This window comes from Myxocyprinus asiaticus, chromosome 27 (genome assembly GCF_019703515.2).
Source record: "Myxocyprinus asiaticus isolate MX2 ecotype Aquarium Trade chromosome 27, UBuf_Myxa_2, whole genome shotgun sequence".
Taxonomy (NCBI): Eukaryota; Metazoa; Chordata; class Actinopteri; order Cypriniformes; family Catostomidae; genus Myxocyprinus; species Myxocyprinus asiaticus.
In genome coordinates, this window is record NC_059370.1 from 36,247,530 (window position 1) to 36,273,607 (window position 26,078).

General features: G+C 37.9%; 1 protein-coding gene across 2 annotated transcripts; it reads right to left on the reverse strand.

Moving 5' to 3' along the window:
• Window positions 1-1,421: 1,421 nt before the first annotated feature.
• Window positions 1,422-24,332, reverse strand: LOC127418232 (uncharacterized). 2 transcript variants are annotated; one of them, XM_051658700.1, is made up of 4 exons: window positions 23,993-24,332; window positions 13,162-13,322; window positions 11,099-12,138; window positions 1,422-9,663 (listed from the first exon to the last, which is right to left on the reverse strand). In XM_051658700.1, exons 1-3 carry the CDS (start codon window positions 24,006-24,008, stop codon window positions 11,134-11,136), a joined length of 1,182 nt encoding a protein of 393 aa, XP_051514660.1. In that variant the 5' UTR covers window positions 24,009-24,332; the 3' UTR covers window positions 1,422-9,663; window positions 11,099-11,133. The 2 variants fall into 2 exon arrangements, with proteins under 2 accessions (XP_051514660.1, XP_051514659.1); XM_051658699.1 differs by having other exon boundaries at window positions 1,422-12,138.
• Between the last annotated feature and the right edge of the window lie 1,746 nt (window positions 24,333-26,078).

The window sequence follows — 26,078 nt, forward strand, 5'->3', positions numbered from 1 at the left end:
CATGTCTCCACTTTTAATATTTCCTACAATACTACTTATGATAATAAATAAAAGTGATTCCTCGCAGTGATTTGGTCACAGTGAAGATCGAGGAGTTGAGAGAAGGGTTTGATCCAGATAAAATTAACCATGGTTTTACTGTAGTAATATTGTAATTACCAAGTTTTTTGGTGGAAACTATAGTTTTGATGCAATTAACCATGGTGTTACTACAGTAATATGTTGCTAATATAGTAACCATGTTTAATTTTGTGGTTACCATGATTTTACTACAAAATACTATGGTGATCCTATGGTTACTTTAGTAAAACCATGGTTAATTTTTGTAAGGTAAGGTTAGGGTTAGGTTTAGAGGTAGGGGTTGGAGTAGGGTGTCTGTAGGACTGTAGGAATAAATACGCTGCAGTGATGCCACCATACTGTAGGTTAGTATTTAAACAGGGGTGTAATAGTATCTGCCACTATTTTCATCTATCGCACTATAAGCTTCTAACAAAAAGCATCTAAATACATTGAAGCTATAGAAAATGTTTTTAGATATATAACAGTTGGATGTTACGTACGTGTCATAGCTGATATTTTTCTTGTTTTTTATTGATTCTTGACTACACAATTACTCGATAATGCCTTTCCCTATAGGGAGACTGACTTGACTGCATCATTCATCATGCATCATGCCAGAGACAGTTTAGCAGAGATGGACCACTGGGAGAAATTGAAAAGTCCAACGGATAGAACAGGAAGTCCCGCCTTATAGGTAAAATAGCCAATCACCTTTTAGATACAGACATTGCCTGTCAGTCAACTCGAGAATGCACATGCGCATTAGCTGAATCAGCCTGAAAAATCTATTTTTTTAGCATGATCTGAGCTAACGAAGCACAATTTATGACACTAATGTTCTAATTTTTTACTGCTGATTTAAAATATGTTCTTTGATTGTAATCTTGACCAACTATTTTGGAAATTTCGGTCTTTCCCCATTCAGGTAGAGAGGAGCTGTACTTGTATGCCACTTGTTAAGGTTGCCAACTTCTACCAGCCAATGAACGGCATTGACGGGACATTCTAATGGGCCGTTCACAACGAACATGTCCTTGTGCTAATCTAGAAATCTAGATGTAGCACAGTACTCAGGTGTCTGGAAATGCTTTTTTAACAGTTAAAGTAAACTTGACAAACTGTCTAAAATATACAGTGCTCCTACGTGAGACTCTGAGAAAAACAGCAAGATGCAGCCCAACGTTGAAAAAGGTCTTCTCCATAATAGCCTTTTTTTAATTTTTTTATTTTATTTTTTTATTAACAATTGTTTTTAATTCTTACAATAATAAAGAAAAGCAAAAACATATATACATACAATCAACATTTAAACCCCACAACCACCACTCCCCTTCCCAATCCCCAACCCTGCCCTGACCCCCAACAAACATCCCTGTGGTCACACATGTGTATATACACACACACACACACACAAAAAGCAAACAAACACACAAACCAAAAAAATATATATATAATAATCATACACATTTAACACTATACTACTCTCTCCACCGGCCTACCCCGAGAGCCCTCCAAAAACTCAAAATAGTTGCCCCATTTCCCAACAAACAAATCCAAGTTACCCCGTCTTCCAAATGACACCTCCTCAAAAGCCACCACCCTCCCCATCTCCGTGCACCACTCCCGAAATGTGGGCGCTCCAGCTGACCTCCAACCCCTCAAAATAATCTGCCTGGCGATCATCACACTGGTCAGAACCCAATTCTCTATGTGTCTATTTGTCAGGAAATACACCAGGAGAGTAGGATGCAAGTGCAGTTTAATGTAAATCAGGCAACAGTACAGTTCAAACAGCAGGCAAAATCCAATAATCAGTACAAGCAGAAGGTCAGGCGATTGGCAAACAGAGGTAACAGGGCTAGAGGCAAACGTGTGGTCAAAATAGGTAAAGGTACTTTAACAAGAGATCAGGCAGACTATTAAGGCTTGGTAACGTCTTAGACACAATGAAAGGGTTTCTTATAAAGGGTGCAGTCATAACTGTGTTGACGAGGTGCAGGTGAGGCTGATCAGAGTTCAGGTGATTGAGATCGAGGTAGTGCATTGTGTTGTGGGAATTGGAGTCGTGGGATCTGGGAATCTCAAAATGTTGAACCAAATTTTCAAAAGATCTCAACACTCCACTCTCATATAGGTCACCGAGTGTAGTAACCCCCCTCACAATCCACTATAACCAGCAGAAAAGGGACTTATTAATACATAATTTTGGGTTCTGCCATATGCTCGAGGCAACATTTAAATAAAATGTCTGAATTAAACACTCTGGACACTTCTGTCCATACCGAGTGCAAATGCAAGATAACGGGGTGTAACTTAACTTCTCTGATTAGTTTGATAGAAAGGCTTTTTGATGGCAAAATAGGGGCAAGAACTTCCTGTTCAATACAAAACCAGGGAGGGGCTCTCTCAGGTGGAAGCGACCAATGAGCCAAATGTCTGAGACCGAATGCATAATAATAAAATAAAATCTTGGGTATAGCCCACCTTTGTCAATCGGCCTATGTAACTTACTGAAACGTAATCTGGGACACTCACCATTCCAAATGAAGGACTTTGCTATGCTATCAAATTGCATGAAATAAGAGAAGGGGACATCTACAGGGAGAGACTGTAGCAGGTAGTTAAATTTTGGAATACAATTCATTTTAATAACATTAACCTTCCCAATCATAGATAAATGTAATGAAGCCCACCTGCCCACATCGCTCGAAAACATTTTTATGAAGGGGTCAAAATGAACTAACTAAATCACACAAATTTGCTGGGAATAAAATGCCCAAATACTTAATACCTTGTTGGGCCACTGGAAGACGCCCGGCTGAAAAGCCGTTACTGGGCAGTACGCTGTCAGAGCCAAAGCTTCGATTTAGACCAACTGACTCTATATCCTGAGAACTTAGAAAAGGAATGAATAATTCTGTGGAGGCAAGGCATAGATCTAGAAGTGTCGGAGACAAATAATAAAATATCATCTGCATAAAGCAAAAGCTTATGCGCCACACCTCTCGCCACAGCCTTTTCCATTTTTAACGCTCAACAAAACATGCTTTCCATTTAATATTAGGCTCATCAGTTTGAAAATAGTATATGACTAATGTACTAAAATATACAGTATATCATTAAAACGTAAATTTGCCCTTTCATAACCACTGTCTTAGTACAAGTCTGTATTAAGCAACCATGTATTATAATGGGTTTTTATGGTAGAGAAAACAATTAACATGAAATAGTGTAGGCTATTTCTCCTTAGATCACAGTGTCTTAGTTTTGGCAGTTTAGTGTTTATCACAATGAAATGTAAAGCATTTAAACTACACATGCCCTGTATTTTTGTATTAAAAGTGCTGCAGTTTTTCCTCACCCAAGACAGAGTCTCTCTCTCTCTCTTACAGAACAAGCGCTGACATACAGTATGCAATGCAATGTCATGTTATGAATAGGTGCATGGTATTTTGGAATCACAGTGGTGGGAAACAATTATCATGAACTCAAATGCTATATTTTTGAAAAAATTCCCCTGCTTCTGACAGAAAACACAACAAAAGACGAGCGCTGATAGTCACTGATCTTTCCCCCGGCAGCTTCTGTCAAGTGTAGGGTCTGTGGAAGGTTTAAAAGCTGAAATCTTACACAACTCACGTGAAAGATGTCTGTGTTTTAGATCTATTTCTCTCGAATGTTCCCAGCAGTTTGGGTCTGAAGTGCCAAAATATGAGAAAAATTGCATCCTGTATGGATTCAATACGGAATGCAATTTTGTTCTCTTAAACATGGGACGATTCCCTATTATACAGGATGGTTGGCAACCCTTCTTGTTTACATTGAAAATAGCTGCCCAGCCTGCAAGGGAGAATTACAAAGATGGCCGCCGATTGGACAGACTTGCCTTGAAATGGACTTTAATCATGAGAGTGGGCGGTCGCTGCAGAGCTCGTTTGCTGTCAGTTAGTCAGCCACGATTCATTAATTGGTGGATCTTTCTCATCAGGATTTACGGATAGTGTTCTTCACCAGGAATTCCGAAGTTAAACATGGTTGTTTAAAAATGAAGTGCTGATGACTTCAACAGGAGTATCCTATCTCTTTACAACCTCTGAACACATGGTAGGTTTTTAAAGGTTTATAAGTTACCGTTAAAAATCAATCCCCCTATGAAAAAAACAAAACAAAAAAACAATGGGATTTTTACTTACAGAACCAGACTGTTAGTCTCTAGATTTCAGTAGTAGCCTATCGTCATTGACCAAAAGCCTTTATTGGTCAGTCACTTCACTTTATGTTTTTATATCATTGTGGGGACTCTCCGTAGACTTCCATGCATATTATGATCTAACGATAATTTCTATCTCCAAACCCTACCCCTACCCCTAAACCTAACACTCACAGAAACCTTTTTGCATTTTTACATTTTCAAAAAAAAACATAGTTTAGTATGTTTAATAAGCCATTTCCCTCATAGGGACCGCTGGCTGGGCCCCACAAGGTAGGTGATCTCGGGTTTTACTGTCCCCACAAATGTAGTATAAACATATACACACACCCACAGCTACTGTACACGCCTACAAAACTCTCCGTAGGCAATCCAAAACTATCTTTTTTGAAAACATGTTGGATAACACTAAAACACGCCACGGTACATGAAAGTCTGTTTTTCCTCGAGGGTTAAGTCATCACTCACGTACATAAATGCGCGGTGACTGTGGTTGCCGACACTTATCTGGGCGGATCAATTGATTAGGCAATAAATCAATCACTCGGTGCCCGATGTTTCACCCGCACGGGGCGTTTGGGAGAGTCAGCCCAGCCCTGCAGCCAAAGAATCGGCGTGTATTCCATCGCACGGAACGGCGGGTTCGGGGGTGCTGCAGGTGGGTGCCGTGAGGTAATAGGAAGGGTTGGGCGAGAAGTGAGAGGGAAAGACAAAGCAAAAATAGAAGAATTGAGGAGGCAGAGACAGAAAGAGAGAGAGAGAAACAAAAATGCAGTAACTCCCCAGGCAGCTGCGCACTCCTCTGGAAAGAGAAAAAACAGGAGTTTTTATGTGCTGCAGGTGATCAGGGCTTGAGACGGGGAAAGAGGGGGGTGCTGGACGAAGACGGGATAGGAAAAATGGTAAAAGACAGTGACGAAGAGCAGCAGGAGAAGGTGAAAAAGATTTGGAAATAAGGGAGCGATAAAGACTCACTAAATAGGCTGGTGCTGATGAACTGATGACAGACGCGTGATTTAATGCGTGATCGGCAGGGGAAGAGTTACACTCTGCTGCACATATGGCAAAAAGACCCGGCGAGACGCAATGGCAAGAGATGAGAGGTTTCGGAAAGGGGGCTTTTAAACTAAAACAAATAAAACTACTTTACGGTGGCAGTGATACATAAACAGAATATCTCATAAGTACCAACACACATACACACACGCACACACACACAGGTTTGTTTTAATATATTATTGAGGACATCTCATAGACTTCCACTAAAGATATTTTCTATCCACTAAACCTAACCCTCGCAGAAACCTGTGCATATATGTAGATTTAATGTTGGTTCTTATGAGGACTCTCCATAGACATAATTATTTTATACTGTACGAACTATAGATTCTATCCCCTAAACCTAACCCTACCCCTAAACCTAACCCTCAAAAAAAAAAAACTTTCTGCATTTTTACATTTAAATAATAATCACAAGGACAGTGGTTCCCTTTAGTTTTTTCCTCCAAGGCACCCCAACCACTGAAAAATAAAAATATGTTGGCCTACTATTGAAAACACTTTTAAATGTTTAAAGGGATAGTTAACCAAAAAAAAAAAAAAAAAAAATCTCATCATTTACTCACCCTCATGCCATACCTAATGTGTATAACTTTCTTTCTTCTGCAGAACTCAGATGAAGATTTTTAGAAGAATATCACAACTGTGTAGGTCCATTCAATGCAAGTGAACTTTGAAGCTCCAAAAAGCACATAAAGGTAGCATGAAAGTAATTCAGTGGTGATATTATAGGTGTGGGTGAGAAACACATCAATATTTAAGTCCTTTTATACTATAAATGTCCACTTTCACTTTCACATTCTTCTTTTGTTTTTGGCAATTCACATTCTTCATGCATATCACCACCTACTGGGCAGGGAGGAGAATATGTAGTAAAAAAGGACATAAATATTGATCTGTTTCACACCCACACCTATCGTATGGAAACCGCTGGAGTCATATGGATAACTTTTATGCCACCTTTATGTGCCTTATGGAGCTTCAAATGTACCAACAGAAACATTGTATGGGCCGACAGAAGTGAGATATTCTTCTAAAAAGAGAAATTCATGCAAATCTGGGGTGGCAAGAGGATGAGTAAATGAGAGAATTTTCATTTTTGGGTGAACTATTCCTTTAATATTAATATTAACAAACTAAATTAAAACAATGTAGGCTACCCTTGAAGTATTTCTTAAGTAAACATTGCTTCAAGCTTTCAAAGTAATTATTCAAGAGCCAGAAATACTGTAGATAAAAGAGTAAATATTGCTTTAGGTTTTTCAGTAACATCAGCAAATAAACATTCAAAAAAATCGTTATATAAAAATGTTAAAAAGTACTTATTGACAATCTTTACTGTGTGATTATCAGATATACATTAATACTAATACAATACAGTCTGAGTTTGTCTGAGAAGCAGTCCTGTCAAACTGAGTCTGTACTCTGTAGATTTAACATCGGTGGCAGTAAAAATCGGTGGTCGCACCCAGTTTGGGAACCACTGCATTAGACCTAACCCTATCCCTAAAAGAAAGTATGCATTTTTGAGTAAAAACAATCATTACTTCATTTATTATTTGTTTTTCCAATGAGGACACCCCCAAATTTCCCCTAAGGAAGTTTTTTTCTGGGGTAAAATGTGTCCCCAAACTAGACAAGTACTTACACAAAAATACTCGCAATGATTCAAAAGAGCCACACGTGATAATACACTCACAAGCGTACAATGCAGCCTTTGTTGGCGATGTGTGGTCATCCATTTAGGGGACCGAAGCTGACTGGACTCTGCATTATGCATTGAGTCTTTGGCCATGTGTGTGTGAGTGTGTGTGACGGTGTGTGAGTCCATTCCCCCTCTCCAAACACATCTTTTCCCGTAATTTGTGATAATTGCACATAAAGAACGTGTCACACCCTTTTGTGTGAATGTGAGTGTGTGTGTTTGTGAATGTGTGTGGGTGTGGTTGATAACTCCAGTGCAGGTGTGTTGCTCAAAGGGAAAGAGATTCTCATTGATCCTTTAATTTTACCCCAAACATAGCCTGAAGGAAAGAGACATTAAGCACCGGAATGTTCGTTCACCTAAAATATAATCTGTTTGTGCCGTGATGTTTATGTCTGTGTGTTTTGTTAAATGTGATATTTTGTTTGTGTCCTGTATAGTACTGTTAACGACTGTTGTTTGCATGTGTGTGTGTGTGTGTGTGTGTGTGTGTGTGTGTGTGTGTGTAGGTGAGCGCCAGGGAAGAGGAGAGGCGTGAGAGAGAGATAAAGGGAAAGAGAGGGATGAGAGGATGTGGGATTAGATGAAAGGACGGAGTGGTCATAAATTTCGCTCAGACAGACGAATAAAACTTGCGCTATCCTCCCAGTCCCTCTGGTTTTTCCTCAAGGGGTGAGAGTGTATACACACACACACATACACACACACACACACACACACGCGGTGTAGCCAGTAAAGGTCTTTTGTACTCAAGAACTACATGATATCATACAGTCTAACCCCAAAGAAATAAATAACATTAAATAAATATAACAGACATAAAACTACATATACACACACACATACAGAAATTACTGTACATACTGTACACAAACACTCATATATATTTATACACCCTCCCCTCGACATTATGTCTTGACATAAAGTAATTTGTTGGAGATCAGATGGTAATACCATGGTACTTTGATATTAATAAACCATTGTATTTACAATGGTTTTTCATATAGTATTATGGTATTTATATATTATGGTAAAATGTCCAAATACATGATAATAACATGGTATTTTGATATATAACATGGTTCTGAATGAGCACCATATTTACAGTATATACCATGGCACTATCATGTAAACATGACCATAAACAATGGTATTACCATAGCACCCTGTCCATAAAAACATGGTAACTCCATGGTACTTTTTGGTGAATGTTTTCCTTTCTATTTGTCCTCACATGCCGTCTGAACATTCAAATGCGTAGGTGTGTGTGTGTGTGGAAAACGAACAGTGAATGCCAATGAGGCATTACTGAGTCAGTTCTGAGGCAGCAAAAACTCTCCATTGTGTCTTTGGTGATGCCACACTTCCTCCACTTTCCCCCATTCACCCTTTCACTATACGGCATGACTCCAAACATGATTCACTTTCCTTCTGCTGAATCATGTCTCGCTCTCAATGAGCGCATTTTTCCTTGGACGTAATTCCCGTCTCCTGGCCATCCTGTTTGTTTGGTGATTTAGTGCAAAGCGTGTGACCATCGAAAGTCCATAGATCTCCATCCATAGAGCGTGAAGCAGTCTGTTTCTCTCACACATTTTTACTCTGTTCCAAAACCTATTGAACTTCCTCCATAAAGACAGCATTTTAAGGCATCCTAGGCCCACTTCTTACGTAAAGACTGTTCCAAAAGATATCATTAAAGGCATAGTTCACCCAAAAATTCACTCTCTTGTTGTTCAAAACCATGGAACACAAAAGGAGATGTTTGGCAGAATGATAGGGTCTGACAGCCTCACTCTCTGTTCACTTTCATTGCATCTTTTTCCATACATTAGAAATGAATGGTGACTGAGTCATTCTGCTGAACATCCAGTGTTGATTTTTTTTTCTTTTTTTTTTTTTTTCGGTTTTATATTTCAGTAATAAATTTGTCTTTTGCTGAAAATGTCCTTTAAATATTTCATCATGTGATATTCATTAATTTTAGTGACTTTTACTCTGACTAAAATGGCATATCATTTTAGTTGATAACAGTTTAGTTGACGATAATGGGCAAAATGTCAAAAACATGTATCAAACTTTAACTGACCAAACTTAAAGTAATTTTCTGGGTTCAATGCAAGTTAAGCTCATTCGAGTGCATTTGTTACATAATGATGATTGCCACAATAATTAATTTCTACTAGTCCCTCCATATCTTAAAAAAAAGCAAAATTCGGGGGCCTGGGTAGCTCAGCAAGTAAAGACGCTGATTACCACACCTGGAGCCGCAAGTTCGAATCCAGGGCGTGCTGAGTCACTCCAGTCAGGCTTCATAAGCAACCAATTGGCCCTGTTGCTAGGGTGGGTAGAGTCACATTGGGTTAACCTCCTCGTGGTAGCCATAATGTGGTTCTTGCTCTCAGTGGGGCACGTGGTGAGTTATGCATGGATGCTGTGGACAATAGCGTGAAGCCTCCACACGCGCTAGGTCTCCGTGGTAACACGCTCAACAAGCCACGTGATAAGATGCACTGATTGATGGTCTTAGACGCAGAGGCAACTGAGATTTGTCCTCCGCCACCCGGATTGAGGCGAGTCACTATGCCACCACAAGGACTTAGAGCGCATTGGGAATTGGGCATTCCTATAAAAAAAAAAAAGCACAATTCTGGAAGTGAATGGAGCCAATCCATACTCACTTTTCCAAAAGTATAGCCACAAGATGTAAACAATATGTGTGTTAACATGATTTTAGTGTGATAAAATTGCTTACTAACCTTTTCTGTGTAAAGTTATATCCAATTTTACAACTTCGTTGCCATGACGAGGTAACGCTGTATTCCCAGTAAACAACGATTTACTGACGAACAGCGCAGCTCAAGTAATATATGAGTTTTAACAGAAGAATTCATTTAAATGCTTTTAGAAAATTATAAGCTTCACATTTCTGCCTTAAAATAGTTTTTTTTTTAAATGGACCCTATTTACTTCCAATGCAAGTGCCTCTCAATAACAATATTTGCTTTTCTCTAAGAAAAGGAGGGACTAGTTAAAATAAATTTTTTGTGGTTATCAACATTATGCCACAAAATGCTGTCGACTGAGTTTAACTTTTACTGAACCAAGAATAATCCTTTAAATAAATGTTCAAACATTTATTTAAATGTATCAAACATATTAAAGATTTTTTAACATAACATGAGAAAACTGTCCTGAACTTTTTAGAAGTTTCTATGTTGTGAATTCGTCACTCTTTAGAGACTATAACGTGTTATGACAGTTTAGGATATTGCATTATGTGTAGCACGTATTTACGGGAACAGTATACTCACAGCGCTAGTTATGCATTCTGACTAGCGTGTAACTAGTGTTGCCATGTCCGCTTATTAAGCGTTTTTTTGGTAATTATTTCCAGAATACAGTCACGTTTTTTGGGGCTTGTTTTATTAGACCAGTTTTGCCTTCGTTATTGTTGACGAAATCAAAAAGCCCTTCATGAACGGACATTTTGGTCAGTAATTTCGTTGACAAGATTAACACTGATCACGTCTCCTATTGTGTTCCATAGATCGAAAGACATGCAGTTTTGGAACAACATGAGGGTGACTAAATAAGAAATGACAGAATTTTCATTTTGGGGTGAACCTTTAATTATGTGACCTCCTAAGATGCCTAGTTTTTGCCAAATCTGGGACATCATCACATATATTCTTTATGTAGAAATCCCTGAATTCAACAAGCCCAGTGAAAATGTTGATTATAAATATACTCAGAATCTTATTCAGTACTGATAATTTTCAGTAAGAAACTTTTTGAAATGTGCAAACTATTAAATAATGTTCAATCTAATTAAAACATATTACAAGTGCACCTAGTGTTTGTGTGTGCTGGGCATTTTTTTTTTTTTGCTTCTTAGAGCATTGTCTTGTTAGCTTAGCAACATGCTAATGTCATACTCTATCTTTTATGATCCCAAAATTTGTCTCAGACAGCAAAATTGCGGCATTAAAATCCCACAGTGTGAACCTGGCAATAAAAGGCAGCTGTGTGTGTAGGCAGTGGACAGCAAGGCAGCTCACTAGGTTTTGGAACAAAGCCTTTGTTTTGTTTTTTTTCAAACACGTAGTCGTCTCTTCAATCGGGTGAAGTCTTTGGCTGACCTCCACAGCCAGCTCTGCAGTTCTCGCAGCACCCAGAATCCCTCCACCTTCCGTGAGAAGTCGTTAGGGGCTGGATGAGATGAAAGCACAGGGGCCGCCAGCAAAGTGTGAACATCAGCCGACCCTCCATACTGATAGAGGAGGGAGAGCGGAGAGAGACCGGGATGAGAGGATGATACAGAGCGCATAGAGCGACGAGGATGGAGAGATAGCGAGGTAAAGAGTACAGGCTGCTTCTGGCTCATTTCTCCATCTCCATCTCCGAATTTGAGAATTGTGTTGTTCATATTGTTGTTATTGATATTTTTGTTGTAGTTCAGTTTTGTTGAAGTCTCCTCTTCAACACTTAGCAGTCTTCTCCTCTTTCCCCATCTCTCCATTCCCTCTTCCTTCTCACCCTCCTCTTTGGCTACCCAGCTCTCTCCTTCTCTTCTCCTTCCTCTCCTCCCCCTCTCCCTCTCTCTGTCTCTCTTATTGTCTGCCCGACTCATTCCCTCTCTTACACCCGAAGCGGACTGAACACCTTGGTTTCGAGGCATGTGACTCCATAGAGGGGCAGGGCTGTTCTCGCCTACTCCCTGATACTGTGATGACAGGGGTGGGGTGTATCCTTGAGCGGGCGTGGCATATCCTGGGGACATTAGTAAATTGCCATAGGGAGGCGAGGTGTAGCCCAGGGCATTCATCAGCCCTGATATTGAGCCAAGTAACCCGCTGAGGCCAGAGCAGAAATGGAGGAGGGAGCTCTGGAGGTACGGGCACAAGGTGGAGCGCGCCAGCTCCCTCACGGCACAGAGAAGAATGCTGTACGCACGCTGGTTCTGTGCCAGGCGGGCACCATTCTCCAGCCCACGCCATAAGTCCACCCGTGTGGCCGCACTGGGCACGGATAAAGAGGAGCTATTAGGACGTGGAGGGGAGAAGCCGGGATCATTGAACGGAGGTCCAAGATACGACAGCTGAGGACCAGAGATGAGAACAGGAAACATTAGGAAGCAATTAAAATGATTTATGATACCTTCAGATTTTAGACATCCACTTATTTTGATAAGACCAAGATACTTAAAGACCTCATAAAATTATAGTTTTGTGGTTTTTATTCCAGGCTTTTAAGCTATATATTAGTGTACTCCTAGACGCTGGCAAAAGAAACTTTTTGCAGATATACTATACATTTAAGCCTTGCAGTCTTCTCTTCTTGAAAAATAGACTAAAAGTTTTGATGACTCATCTTGTTTGCAGGGGTGTATTCCAATTTAGGCCCAAGAAAATGCTGTCAAAAATGAGACGTCTTCTGCCTAAAAAGACATCTCATGTCCCCTCTGCTTAAATTATGAATACCACCTGCATCAGACTACATTGTAAAAAATGCTTTTTCAGGCAACTAAAAATGTGGTACCAATAGTAACATCTAAGTAACTGGTTTTATTCAAGTCAAAAATTGACTAAATCAACCTGACAAATTATTTTAATGGGTTAGATCAAGTAAAAATAGATCCTTGAGTTTACAATTGCAGGTTAGCACTTTTTATTCAGTGTAGCAAATAGCAAATCATGGATAATTGATGTGTCCTTGTCTGACTTTGCCAGGATGTGATGTAAAATAATAATTTTGGCTATTTAAAATAAAAGGACAGCTCTTTTAAAATAAAATGGCCAGCCTCAACTTCCTGATTTAATCTGTTTCAATAGATTAACAACACAGGAAATAAAACTGCCATCAAACCATTTTATGGTCTTTATACACCTTTACCTTAAAAAGTAAGGCAATGTAGAAGACAGAAGCAACGACTAATTAAAATATGTCGAAGATGTCACTATACAGCTGGTTGCAGAAGAAAAGAGATACAGACAAGACTAAGAGATTAAGGGGGAAGAGCATCCACAGGAAAACATTTATAAACAAAAAACACCCACACACACATGCAAATACACACCCACATAAGTGCACACACAAACAGATTATCTACAGTACAACTTACGTAAGTGTCTCTGATTTCTTTCAGCTGGTGGTCCAGGTATTTGGTTAGCTCATATGTTCTCTCTATAGAGCTCCTCTCATTGGACAGACTGAGCGAGCGGTCCAGCACCTGGCCACACCCAGCTGCAACGGCCAATAACAGTATCAGGGAAACTTCATGGACTGAAAGGGAAAACAATAATGAATGTGTTTTCATGCTTGCACACCAATATGGTAACTTCTAAAAATCAGCTTCTTTGAAAAATCCGACAATGTCAAAAATATAAAACGTTTACGTGAAATTTGAAATCATAGTTCATTAGTTATTCTCTTACGCCAAAACTGTCATGCACAACACTTGAGATCATTGGATAAGCCGATAAGAACGATAAAAGTGTTTACAATAAGGGGATGAAAAAGAAATCGACGTGTGTCGATTGTTTTTAGCTTAAAAGCATTTATTACCTAACCCAGATGAAGGAAAGTCAATTAAGGTATTTCCATGACCTTACACGTCACCTTTTAGAGTGCAACTTTTTGATTTTAAGCATAGAAACAATATAATTTTATATGAATATTTATGTAGTTTGAGAGTGCAAGGAGACCGATTCGATTGTGTTTTTCATGGTGCGTCATGCTTGGGTGGTTGCTGCTGAGCTCTGTTGGTGAGCTTTGTTTGATGCGATTGGATCGTTCTCTGCTGGATCACGGGCAGTGTAGTTCTTCACCAGGAATTATGCTATTAAACACAAAAATTAAGTTAAATTAACATGGACTGATGGCTTCTTCAGAAGCATATACCAAGAACCTCGGAGCTCACAGTATGTCAGCCTTTTAAAGGTTTTTAAGCTATTGTTAAAAATAAATTAATCTATGGTGAAAGGGATTTTTACTTCCGGAATCTGGCTGTTGCACTCTATTAAGCATACAAGACAAGATACAGTGTATAGTTTGCTCTTGTGTTCATAATAAATATTTTGTACATGCACAATTGACAATATAATACACATTATTTTATAACTCGCTTGTTTTGGTGTGGCCTGCCTTTCAATTCTGTGACATGCTTTAATAATTGTTTTATTTTTTCAACTAACACAAATAAAACATTTCAAATAAATGAAACATTGCTTCAGGGACAACACCAAGTGGAGAGGATCTTGGCAATCTGTCTGTTATGAGGCCCAGAAAAAAAGGATTGGTTTATAGGAGCTCACAGAGATTATGGTGAATCATTTCTGTGAATTTTTTAATATGGAAGGTTTAGTTGTAATTCTTTTGAGGTAATCAAAGATTATACTGTTGGTTATATATTAAAGCTTTCATTATAGAGATGACAATTTCATGAGGTTCTGTTTGGCAGTGTTTTTGCTACCGGCTACTAGCACAAAGTTCATTTGAAAAGAAAGAGGATTTCTAGAAGAAAATTATTTTTAGATAACAGAGAGTTAAAAAGAATTGTATATGTATGTGTGTGTATATATATATATATATATATATATCAGTTGTGCTCAAAAGTTTGCATACCCTTGGAGAATTGGTAATATATGTACCATTTTTACATGAGTGAGCAGGCAAAACACATTTCTTTTATTTCTTATGGGATTCATATTCAACTGTAGGTTATAACTGAATGGCACAATCATAAAACAAAACATGGCAACAAAGAAAAAAATTAAATGACCCCTGTTCAAAAGTTTGCATACCCTTAGTTCTTAATACTGTGTATTGCCCCCTTTAGCATCAATGACAGCGTGCAGTCTTTTGTAATAGTTGTCCATGAGGCCCCAAATTCTTGCAGGTGGTATAGCTGCCCATTCATCTTGGCAAAATGCCTCCAGGTCATGCAAAGTCTTTGGTTGTCTTGCATGAACCGCACATTTGAAATTTCCCCAGAGTGTATCGATGATCTTAAGGTCAGGAGACTGTGATGGCCATTCCAGAACCTTCACCTTTTTCTGCTGTAACCACTGGAGGGTCAACTTGGACTTGTGCTTAGGGTTATTGTCGTGCTGGAAAGTCCAAGAGCGTCCTATGCGTAGCTTTCGTGCAGAAGAATGCAAATTGTCTGCCAATATTTTCTGATAACATGCTGCATTCATCTTGCCATCAATTTTCACAAGATTCCCCGTGCCTTTAGAGCTCACACACCCCCAAAACATCAGTGAGCCACCACCATGCTTCACAGTGGGAATGGTATTCTTTTCACTATAGGCCTTGTTGACCCCTCTCCAAACATAGTGCTTATGGTTGTGACCATAAAGCTCTATTTTGGTCTCGTCACTCCAAATTACAGTGTGCCAGAAGCTGTGAGGCATGTCAAGGTGTTGTCGGGCATATTGTAACCGGGCTTTTTTGTGGCATTGGCGCAGTAAAGGCTTCTTTCTGGCAACTCGACCATGCAGCTCATTTTTGTTCAAGTATTGTCGTATTGTGCTCCTTGAAACAACCACACCGTCTTTTTCCAGAGCAGCCTGTATTTCTCCTGAGGTTACCTGTGGGTTTTTCTTTGTATCCCAAACAATTCTTTCTTGGTCTACCTGACCTTGGCTTGGTATCAAGAGATCCCTGAATTTTCGACTTCTTAATAAGTGATTGAACAGTACTGACTAGCATTTTCAAGGCTTTGGAGATCTTTTTATATCCTTTTCCATCTTTATAAAGTTCCATTACCTTGTTACGCAGGTCTTTTGACAGTTCTTTTCTGCTCCCCATGGCTCAGTAACTAGCCTGCTCAGTGCATCCACGTCAGAGCTAACAAACTCATTGACTATTTATACACAAACACTAATTGCAATTTAAAAAGCCACAGGTGTGGGAAATAAACCTTTAATTGCCATTTAAACCTGTGAGTGTCACCTTGTGTGTCTGTAACAAGGCCAAACATTCAAGGGTACGTAAACTTTTGATCAGGTTCATTTGGGTGATTTCTGTTATCATTATGATTTAAAAAGGAGCTATGTAATAATAAATGGCTTCATATGATCACTATCCTTAAATAAAAGAATATTTTCAAAATCAATGCCAAAATTTCACAATTTCTGCCAGGGTATGCAAACTTTTGATATAACTGTATATATATACAGTACTGTGCAAAAGTCTTAGGCACATAAGATGTTTCACAAAAACATTTATCTTAAGATGGTTATGTATATCTTCAGCTTTAGTGTGTCAAGAGGAAATATAAATGTTATACTCCCAAACATTACTTTTGTAAATAGAATAGAAGAACAGGGAGCCCTGCAACAGATGGCATGTTCCCCACAGAAACCCCCCCCCCCCACTGAACATCGAGTCAGTCTAGGATTAAATAAAGAGATGGAAGCAATTGAGACAGCCTAAATAGATAGAAGAACTGTGGAAAATTCTCCAAGAAGCTTGGAACATCCTATCTGCCAACAACCAAGATAAACTGTGTCCAGGTGTACCTAGGAAAATTGGTGCTGTTTTGAAGGCAAAGGTTTATTGATTTAGCTTTTTTTTTAATTTACTGGACTTTGCATGACATTAATTGATAAGTAAAAACTATTTATGGTATTATTTTTTAAGACATCCTTACTATGCAACATTTTTCACCAGTGCCTAAAACTTTTGCACAGTACTGTATATATATATATATATATATATATATATATATATTACTTTTAATGAATTTAAAGAATAAAATTAGCTAAATTTATGATAACAATCCATTTAAATACACTTGCCCCAAAAATATTTTGGACACTACGTCCCTGTAGTTTTAAAAATAAAAATCCAACATTTTAACATTTTGGATCAGTTGGCATCTGCAAACAAATAATGCTGAACTAACTTCACTTTCCTCACTTTCCTTTTGCCATTACTTTTACCCAACTGGTTCCATGATCATTTTTAGTTGATGTATGAAGTTATTTCTCCTCAAGTTCACACAGAGAGGTGTATTTCATCACATTATGGACATTTTAAAATAATGTTTTACAACCAGAAAGTGTCAAAATATTTTGTCGTCATTTTGAACATTATATCTATTGTATTGTCATTTAAAAACTCTGCTTGCACTGTCTTTCTTTAAATTAAATACCACTTGGTTTGATATTTTGTTATCTAATGCAATGACATTCACACATTTTTAAGTGTGACCTAAGTGTCCAAATTTGCATATTTTTGCAAATATAAGCATGTTGGTGTGTGTGTGGTCTTCTGCATCTTGGAAGGTTTTTCTTATTATTATTATTCAGAGTTTGTGTGGTGTGTATTTGTAGTTTTCCTTTTGGATTAAGTGTACGTGCCTGTACATAGCCAGATAATTTTTTTATACTTTGTATTTTGTGTGTGTGTGTGTGTGTGTGTGTGCGTGTAAAGGGGCCCATCTAGGGACCCTTTTAGACCCATCTCTTCAAAAGTCACACCGGGATAATCATGGTAAATGAGCATGAACCTTCGAACTTCAGAGAGGGTCACACAGTACTCTCATTATAGTGTAGGTGTATGTCTATTTGTCTGCGTGTGTGAGCCTCAGGGTGTCCTCCGGCACAAACACATCCCACCCAATGTCTTTTTTCTCTCCTTTTCTTGTGTCAAGCATTCAGAGGTACATGGCAGAGATGTGTAATTACTTGTTGGAGGCATTGTGTTTTCAACAGGTGTGAAATATGTGCACCTCCTCCCCTTTTTTCTTTTTATCTGTTTGTCTCCTCTTCTTGAACCCTCCATCCTCCTCGTGTCCTTCTTACTTTTCTCTGTCCTTTTTTCCCTCCCGCCTTTTCATTCTCGTCACACGTTTTCTCGCTGGCACACATTGTCTCCCTGTCAAGTTTTCCAAGTTGTTTTTAATCTTCTCACACACGCCTCTTTTCGCTCCCCTTCTTTTTAAGTGGTTTATCTCCTCCATGCCCCCGGCCAAAATAACAACAGCTTATTAACCTCGATTAGCCCTGCCAGTTTTTCTTTTCAAGTCTTGTTTCTCTTTTTTTTTTCTCCTGTTCTTTCTCCTCTAATTCACTCATTCTCCTTTAAGCGGGAGGAATTCTCATGATATACTCTCAGTAGAACTTCTAAAATGCTACCTGAAACATACACACACTCCTTCAGCAACACAAAATCACACAGACACACCTTTTCCCCAACCCGAGGTCAGAATAATTATCAAAATCTTTCTGTTAGCTTAGCGGCAGGGAGTGGAAACGTTCAGCAGTGCATCTCCGAGGGATCCAAAATCATAATCTAAACAAATTGTCCGATAGATTAAAAATGTCAGATTCTGATTAAATAACGTTTCTGTGTGTATTTGTATCATAGTAACGAACACACAAAAATGGATCATCTCTTATAACCACTGAAATGTTTTATCCTTTAATAAATGATTCTCAAAAAACAGCTGGTTAAAAATAGCAGAGGAATTGTATTTCTCAAAGGTTGCTCTTTTAGAGCTCAAGGGAGTCAATGGTGTTATATTTCAATGAAGTATCAGCCTTTTCTCTGTTTCTCTTAATATTCCTTATGTTAAATAACAGTTTAAACCAATAAGGCAATTGTTGACCCACAGGACAGTATGAGTACATGGTTATAAAAATGAATATGGATAGTATAGCTCAAATGATTAAGACTTGAAAGAAGTGTGATGTTTGACTTTGGGATCTTGGTAAATTTAAGCACAGAGTGAGACATTGTTGAGATCTCTTCTGGAACTCAGACATGTCAGATTACTTGGGTCTTTAAATCTAAGAAGTAGGAGACTTAAAGGAATGTTCCGGGTTCAATACAAGTTAAACACAATCGACAGAATTTATGGCACAATGTTGATTACCACAAAAAATTATTTCGACCAAAAAATAAAAAATTATTGGTTACAGTGAGGCACTTACAATGGAAGTGAATGGGGCTAATCTGTAAACATTAAAGTATGTTTTAAAATTACAGCCACAAGACAATAAACAACATAAACAATATACCCTGTTTAAATGATTTTAGTATGATAAAATCACTTACTAACCTTTTCTGAGTAAAGTTATATCTAATTTTAAAACTTTGTTGCCATGACAACGTAGTGCCATAAATCCTAAAATGACCATAAAAATAATAATTTTAACTTTACAGCTCAAATAATATACAAGTTTATCAGAAGAATTAAAGTGTGCTATTATAAAATTATAAACTTCACATTTCTGCCTTTAAAGGAATATTCCTTGTTCAATACAAGTTAAGCTCAATTGACAGCATTTGTTGCATAATGTTGATTACTACAAAAATTAATTTTGACTCGTCCCTCATTTTCTCTAAAAAATCAAGTTACAATGAGGCACTTACAATGGAAGTGAATGGGGCCAATTTTTGGAGGGTTTAAACAGAAATGTGAAGCTTAAAATTTTATAAAAGCACTTAAATTAATTCTTCTGTTAAAACTCATGTATTATTTGAGCTGTAAAGTTGTTTAAATCATAATTTTACAGTCATTTTAGGGTTTAAGGTTTGCTGACATTATCATGACATCATCATGGCGACGAAGTTGTAAAATTGGCTATAACTTTACACAGAAAAGGTTAGTAAGCAATTTTATCACACTAAAATCATGTTTACATGCATATTGTTTATGTCTTGTGGCTATACTTTTGAAACAGTGAGTATTTTAACCTTCAAAAATTGGCCTCCATTCACTTCCAATGTAAGTGCCTCATTGTAACCCAGGTTTTTGCTTTTTTTAAAGAAAAGAAATGAATTTTTGTGGTAATCAATATTATGCCACAAGTGCTGTCAATTGAGCTTAACTTGAATTAAACCCGGAATATTCCTTTAAAGACATCTGTGTTATTTCTTTCAAGTCACCTCATGCAACAGCAATATTTTGCTAAGGCAAGACTCACTATTACAATCGTTCATACTTACGGTTAGGTATTTGAACAAACTCCTCATTCTAAGTATTAAACTATGGTGAATAACTCGTCCTTGGCTACCGTTTGTGCTACAGACATGAATGATACCTCATTGAGGAGAAGTGAGCAATTACTTTTTTATTTATTTATTTTTTAGGCTAATTGAGGTTAGCATTCACTGAAGAACTCTCTGTTGGTCAGTACATTGATTAGAGAAATGTTACATTTTGTCATTGTATTAGTAGATAAGTATCATGGATATCATGAATCACTTGGAGAACACGATTCTGTCTTATGGTTAGGATGAAAGCACAACAGCCTCTAAAAACAGAGCTCTGGCATATTTACATAACCCCTGCAACATATCCCCCACAACTTTATTGAAAAACAATGGGTTTCATTAGGAAGGGTTTGTGTGTGTATATGCGTATATGTGTGCCCAAGTCTTTGCTTGACTCAACAGCTGGCAGCAATGTTATGATGTCAAATCGGTATATCAGATCCCATAAGTGCTGTCTTTCTCTGTGTCTGACTCTCTCTCTTACACACACATATGCACACGTAGCCTCTTGCCTTTCATTCTCTGACTGATTTGTTGCTGTTGTGTTAACACTAAACAGACGAGTCTCGCAGGCTCCAGTCAACAATACCAAGAATTTGACGTTATGGTGCAATATCATAAAACATGTTCCCTCCTATCACATCATATAAAGTTCTATTGCCCATATGATGGGTCGGTCAGTTCCACGCACAAAGAGGCTTGTGTTTTGTGAGTGTGTGTGTGTTTGTGTGTATGGGGTTCGGGGGGGAGGTCAGGGTCATGTTGTGGGTCTGTGTACAGTTAAAGTAGAGATTTATGTGCAGTCTGCACTCAATCAAATGTGCATTCCTTTACCGACTAGATACATACGTGCACACACACACACACGCACGCGTGCTAACACGAAGGGGCACTCACATGGATGTTTGAATATTAATGCATCAACTAACATGTTCACGTGCATGTTGCACTATTGAGTAACATGCAAAATACATTATAGACATCCAACATTAAAGGGATAGATCACCCAAAAATAAAACTTCTGTCATTATTTACTCATCCTCTTGTTGTTCCAAACCGGTATGATTTCATTCTTTAATGGACCACAAAAGGAGGCAGAAAGACAGCCTCAGTCAACATTCACTTTCATTGTATGGTAATAAAATGCAATGAAATTGAATGGTGACTGAGACTAACATTCTGCCAAATATCTCATATTGTGTTCAACGGAATAAAGAAAGTCACAGGGGTTTGGAACAACATGAGAGTGAGTAAATTATGATTTTTTTGTTTGTTTTGTGAACCATCCCTTTAAAGGGCACTCGCAATGATGTTGGAATATAAATGCATCCACCAACATCTTCACATGCATGTTAACATGTTCAAGGATGATATATGTTGCCATTCGAGGTACATTACACCAACTCACCATCACACACACTCATTAATTCTGTGTTTCACTCACTCATCCACACACTTGCCCTCTGTGATCTCTACGAGGGGGCATACTCAACCTCCCTGAGGATATTTAGTTTGAAATTTAAATTGATGGAAGTTGGCCTGAAACGTTGTCGGCTTTGCCAAGGACCTTCAGAACAAAGAAGGACTGGACAATAAAACCTGCATTTACAACCAATCTCTTTTTTTTCCACCCGACCCTTTCTTCCTTGTTCTCCATCTCTGCTCATTTTTTCTCATGCTTTTCGTTTCTTCTGTCCAACTGCTCTCTAACCAAAGCACTATATCTCTGTTCCTCTCCAAGGCTCCTCTACCACTATAATTACCTTTCTTTTTTTCCCTCTTGCTTTTTTTAATTATCTCCTCCCTTCCCCCTTGCCATTTCTTCCCATCTCTTTTACTCAAGTTTCTCATTTAAGGGCCCTCTCTTGAAAATAAATATAACAAAATAAAGAGCAACTATCTGCTCGCCCAATCTGAATGATAAAATGTGGAACTGCATAACAGAAAGAAGGAAAGAAAGAAAGAAAGAAAGAAAGAAAGAAAGAGACAGGGGCTTGGTGGAGTAAGGGGCCATGTTAATTTGGGAAAAATGTAAACAGCATGTGTAACTGTTCAAACCGTGACCAGCTCATTTTATATCATTCCCCTGTGCTCTCTCCTTCTCTCTTTTTCTTTTTAGAGGGAATCTGGGCTGCGTTAACCCTCTTTCCTTCCCTCCATCTCTTTCTCCATCTCTCTTTCTCCTTCAATTTTGCACTTCCTAAACCTCCTCATCCTTCTACCTCTATTATACACACTCTCTCTTCTCTTCAGGCTCTTTCCCCCTTTCCTCCCAAAACCAACCGTCTTTCCCAGACTGTCTTCTTCCCATCTTTGCATGGATTAAAATGCAAATGCACGGGGCACTGTGACATGCTAATGAGTTGGGTTTTGATTCTTCTGAAACCATCTGCATGAGTTTGAGTGTATTTGGCAGTTTGGTCTGTGTATGACTGGAATGATAGATGCATGTGTATATGTATGTGGGGCAGCATGCATGTGGGACAAACTGATCTGTAAAGGAGAATAAGGAAAATGTATGTGTGTGTGTGTGTGTGTGTGTGTGTGTGTGTGTGTGTGAACGTGACAGACTGTTCTGCTGTTTTGTTCAGGCATAAATCGCATCATTTCGTCACACACTCTTCCTCCTTTTCACAGACATGGGTCCCAAAAGACAGGTGGTATGTATGTGTGTAGGTTGGCTTGTGTTTATACCCTGACTAATATGAATCATGTACTTTCTCATATCAATGTCGGTTAACAAGACAGGGGTGAACTTGCCAACCACATGCCTTGCCTTAATGCACTTGAGAACAAGAATAGAAGCATAACCACTATTTGTGTGTGTGTGTGTGTGTGTGTGTGTGAGAGAGAGTGAGTGAGTGAGTGAGAGAGTGAGTGAGTGAGAGAGAGAGAGCGAGAGAGAGAGAGAGATGTTTCCTGCTTTTATATTGTTGGAACTACCTTGTCTTGGTGTATAAAGTTATTTTATTGTGTGGAAATTTCAAGTACACTTAACTTTTGTTTAATTTAAAAAAGAAAAGAAAAATGTACTTATTAGTTATTAGAACAATCCATTCTCTATATATCATGTTCTATTTAAATAATCCATTTTCAAGAAGGGCCTATATCAGAAACCATCATGAAAGTTAATTCATTAGTTTATTAATTAGTAAAGAAATTGGATAAACTTAAATTTCCACTGGTCATTTTAAAAAGCTCATTTTAAAAAGTTTACTATAGGTTTAATAAAGTTACCAATCGTTCTAAATACACATCCTCAATGTTCAGTCTCGCGCCAATGTCATATGTTAAATAGGCGGGTTTAATACATGCTGATAAGAGTAATTGAACCCATTTGGTAGCAATTTAATTGTTGTGTTATCCGAACGAAACATTTATGACAACTTTAACTAAATTCAAGAACTTGCAGCTCTTTTAATCCATCGAGGCCTTTCAAACGAATGCATTTTCAGTGAATAATTGATCTTTAATTGATTTTAAAAACCTTTTGAAACAGTTTTACGTCATGAACTAGAGAACTACGAATTTAATCACCATATTTTCTCATTCATGTGTCCTGACAAACGAAATTTCATCTAAAATGTTACTTTAGAAGATTAAAATGCAGTAAGCAGCAAATAAATGGATGCTGTCTCAAATATAAAGATTTATGAGCATATATATATATATATATATATATATATATATGTATGTATATATATGTATATTTATGTATAAATGTTTGTATAACTAAATTTTCAGCATAATAATCGTATTATTATTTTTAATTTAGGCTATATTATAAATCTTTAATAAATAAATACATAAATGAATAAATGTATATTTAATTATGATTATGTATTCTACAATAACAATAATAATAATAATAATAATAATAATAATAAGTAAATTAATCATAATTCTCTCCGCACTTATAAAAACCAAAGTCGCTCATCACTTACCTTTCCAGTGATTCATTTTAACTGGACCGAACCAGCCGTTTCCGTTCCGATCAGTCAGCTATTTATGAGATTATGAAACAATTTTAGATCAAATAAAGGGAGCCCCGTTAGTGTCCTGCGCTGTCCGGTGCTTTAGTCAACTCTCCCGAAACTTTTTCCCAAACTTGTATTAGTGCACGTATGCCTGGAGCAATACAAACAGGCGAAACATCCACGAAAAAAATGTCTGTCCTGTGTAATTAAACTCTGAGCGTCTGCAGTGATTGACAGCTGCTGAGTGACCCGTGCGCGCGCTCCGGTATCCAGGTGAATTCTGACTCTCTGCGCGACTGTGGATGAAACTAACTGACGATGTGAAGTGATTTTATACACATGCCTGAGAGAAAGTTCTGTCCCCCTTTGCTCCTTCCACACAATCCCTCTCTCCTCCTCCTCCTCTCATTCTCTCCTCAGTGATTCACTGTTGATTGATCTTTTCAAAAGTGAAGGCACTGACCCTGCCACGAGACTCTAAAACCACAAAGCTGGGAGGAATTACACATTTGACAGCTATTTCATAATTGGTGTATTTATTTACTCACCGAACAGCCTTTTCCTTTCAGGTTCAGTGACTCAATTATAATTTGGCATTGGATAATTCGTTGAGAATTCTTGTAAGGGACAGTGTTTAGATTGGTGGATATTGTGACCGAGTCTCGTGTTTATCAAATGTCTCATGCCTCTGGTATTACCTTTATTGACAGTCAGATTATTCAGATTGTTCGCCCTCACGCGCCACTCAAAGCGCGCTTGTACTGTATATTTAACACGTGCGTGGGTTATTTCGGAAGTGTGTAAGTGGCGGTGACGAGAGGATCGTTTCAAAGTATGATTTTAAAAGAGCAGGAACGGATTAACACTTTGACTAAACAACCCGTCTGTCTGCTCTTTGCTTGTGATGTTTAACTGATGTGATTTTGCTGTCGCTTGGTGTTACATTTGATGGTCCGTGAGTCTGACGCCCCCTGGTGTTCCACCTAAGTAAGAATTAATTACATTAAGCCCACTGATAAAAGCTTTATCGTAACTGAATGCGTTTATGTAAAACAATATTATAGACCATACAGAAATTTGATACATGGCAATTCAAAACACATATAATGAATAAATATTCATATATGGTTTTCACTGATGTAAAAAAAGTCACATACTTGTACATATATGCAACATATATTTACCCAAATACTAGTGGAATTTGAATATGTGCATTTATGCTTAAATATATGAATGGTCATTTTATACATGTTCATTTATTAACATACATAACATTTATGTATGGAGGTATATAATCAGCAGGTACACTTAAAAAAAAAAACTTTCACTATTGTCAGTTTTACTCAATCCTCCAATATTCATGTAATCAAGGAAACTTAAATTACCTAAGTCAATACAAATAATAATAATAAAAAAAAGTCTTGTCAGCTTTACTCAATCCATGTGCACTGGGACAACATTAATACATTTTGGTTGATTTACTGAAACTTGGCAGAGGATTTCTAGTTCCCAGCATGCTTTGCATGGGACTCGACCGGGAGCATAAATATAAAAAATTCAAGGAATAGTCCAAAAATGAAATTTCTCTAATCACTTACTCACCCTAATGATATCCCAGATGTGTATGACTTTCTTTCTTCTGCTGAACACAAAGACTTTTAGAAGAATATCTCAGTTCTGTTGGTCCGTACAGTGCAAGTGAATGGTGACCAGAACTTTGAAGCTCCAAAAAGTACATAAAGGCAGCATAAAAGTAACCCATACGACTCCAGTGGTGAAATCCATATCTTCTGAAGTGATATAATAGGTGTGGGTGAAAAACAGATCAATATTTAAGTCATTTTTTTTTACTATAAATCTCCACTGTTTTTGTTGATTCGCATTCTTCTTGCATATCGCCACCTATTAGGCAAGGAGGATAATTTATAGTAAAAAAGGACACCCACACCTATTATATCATTTCTGAAGATATGGACTTAACCACTGGAGTTGTATGGATTAGTATTATGCTGCCTTTAAATGCTTTTTGGAGCCTCCAATTTTGGTACCCATT

Coding starts and splice junctions, on each gene's coding strand:
- LOC127418232 (XM_051658700.1), bottom strand. Junction 12,139..13,161: donor AAGAAATCAGAGACACTTAC/GTAAGTTGTACT, acceptor TCTGGTCCTCAG/CTGTCGTATCTTGGACCTCC.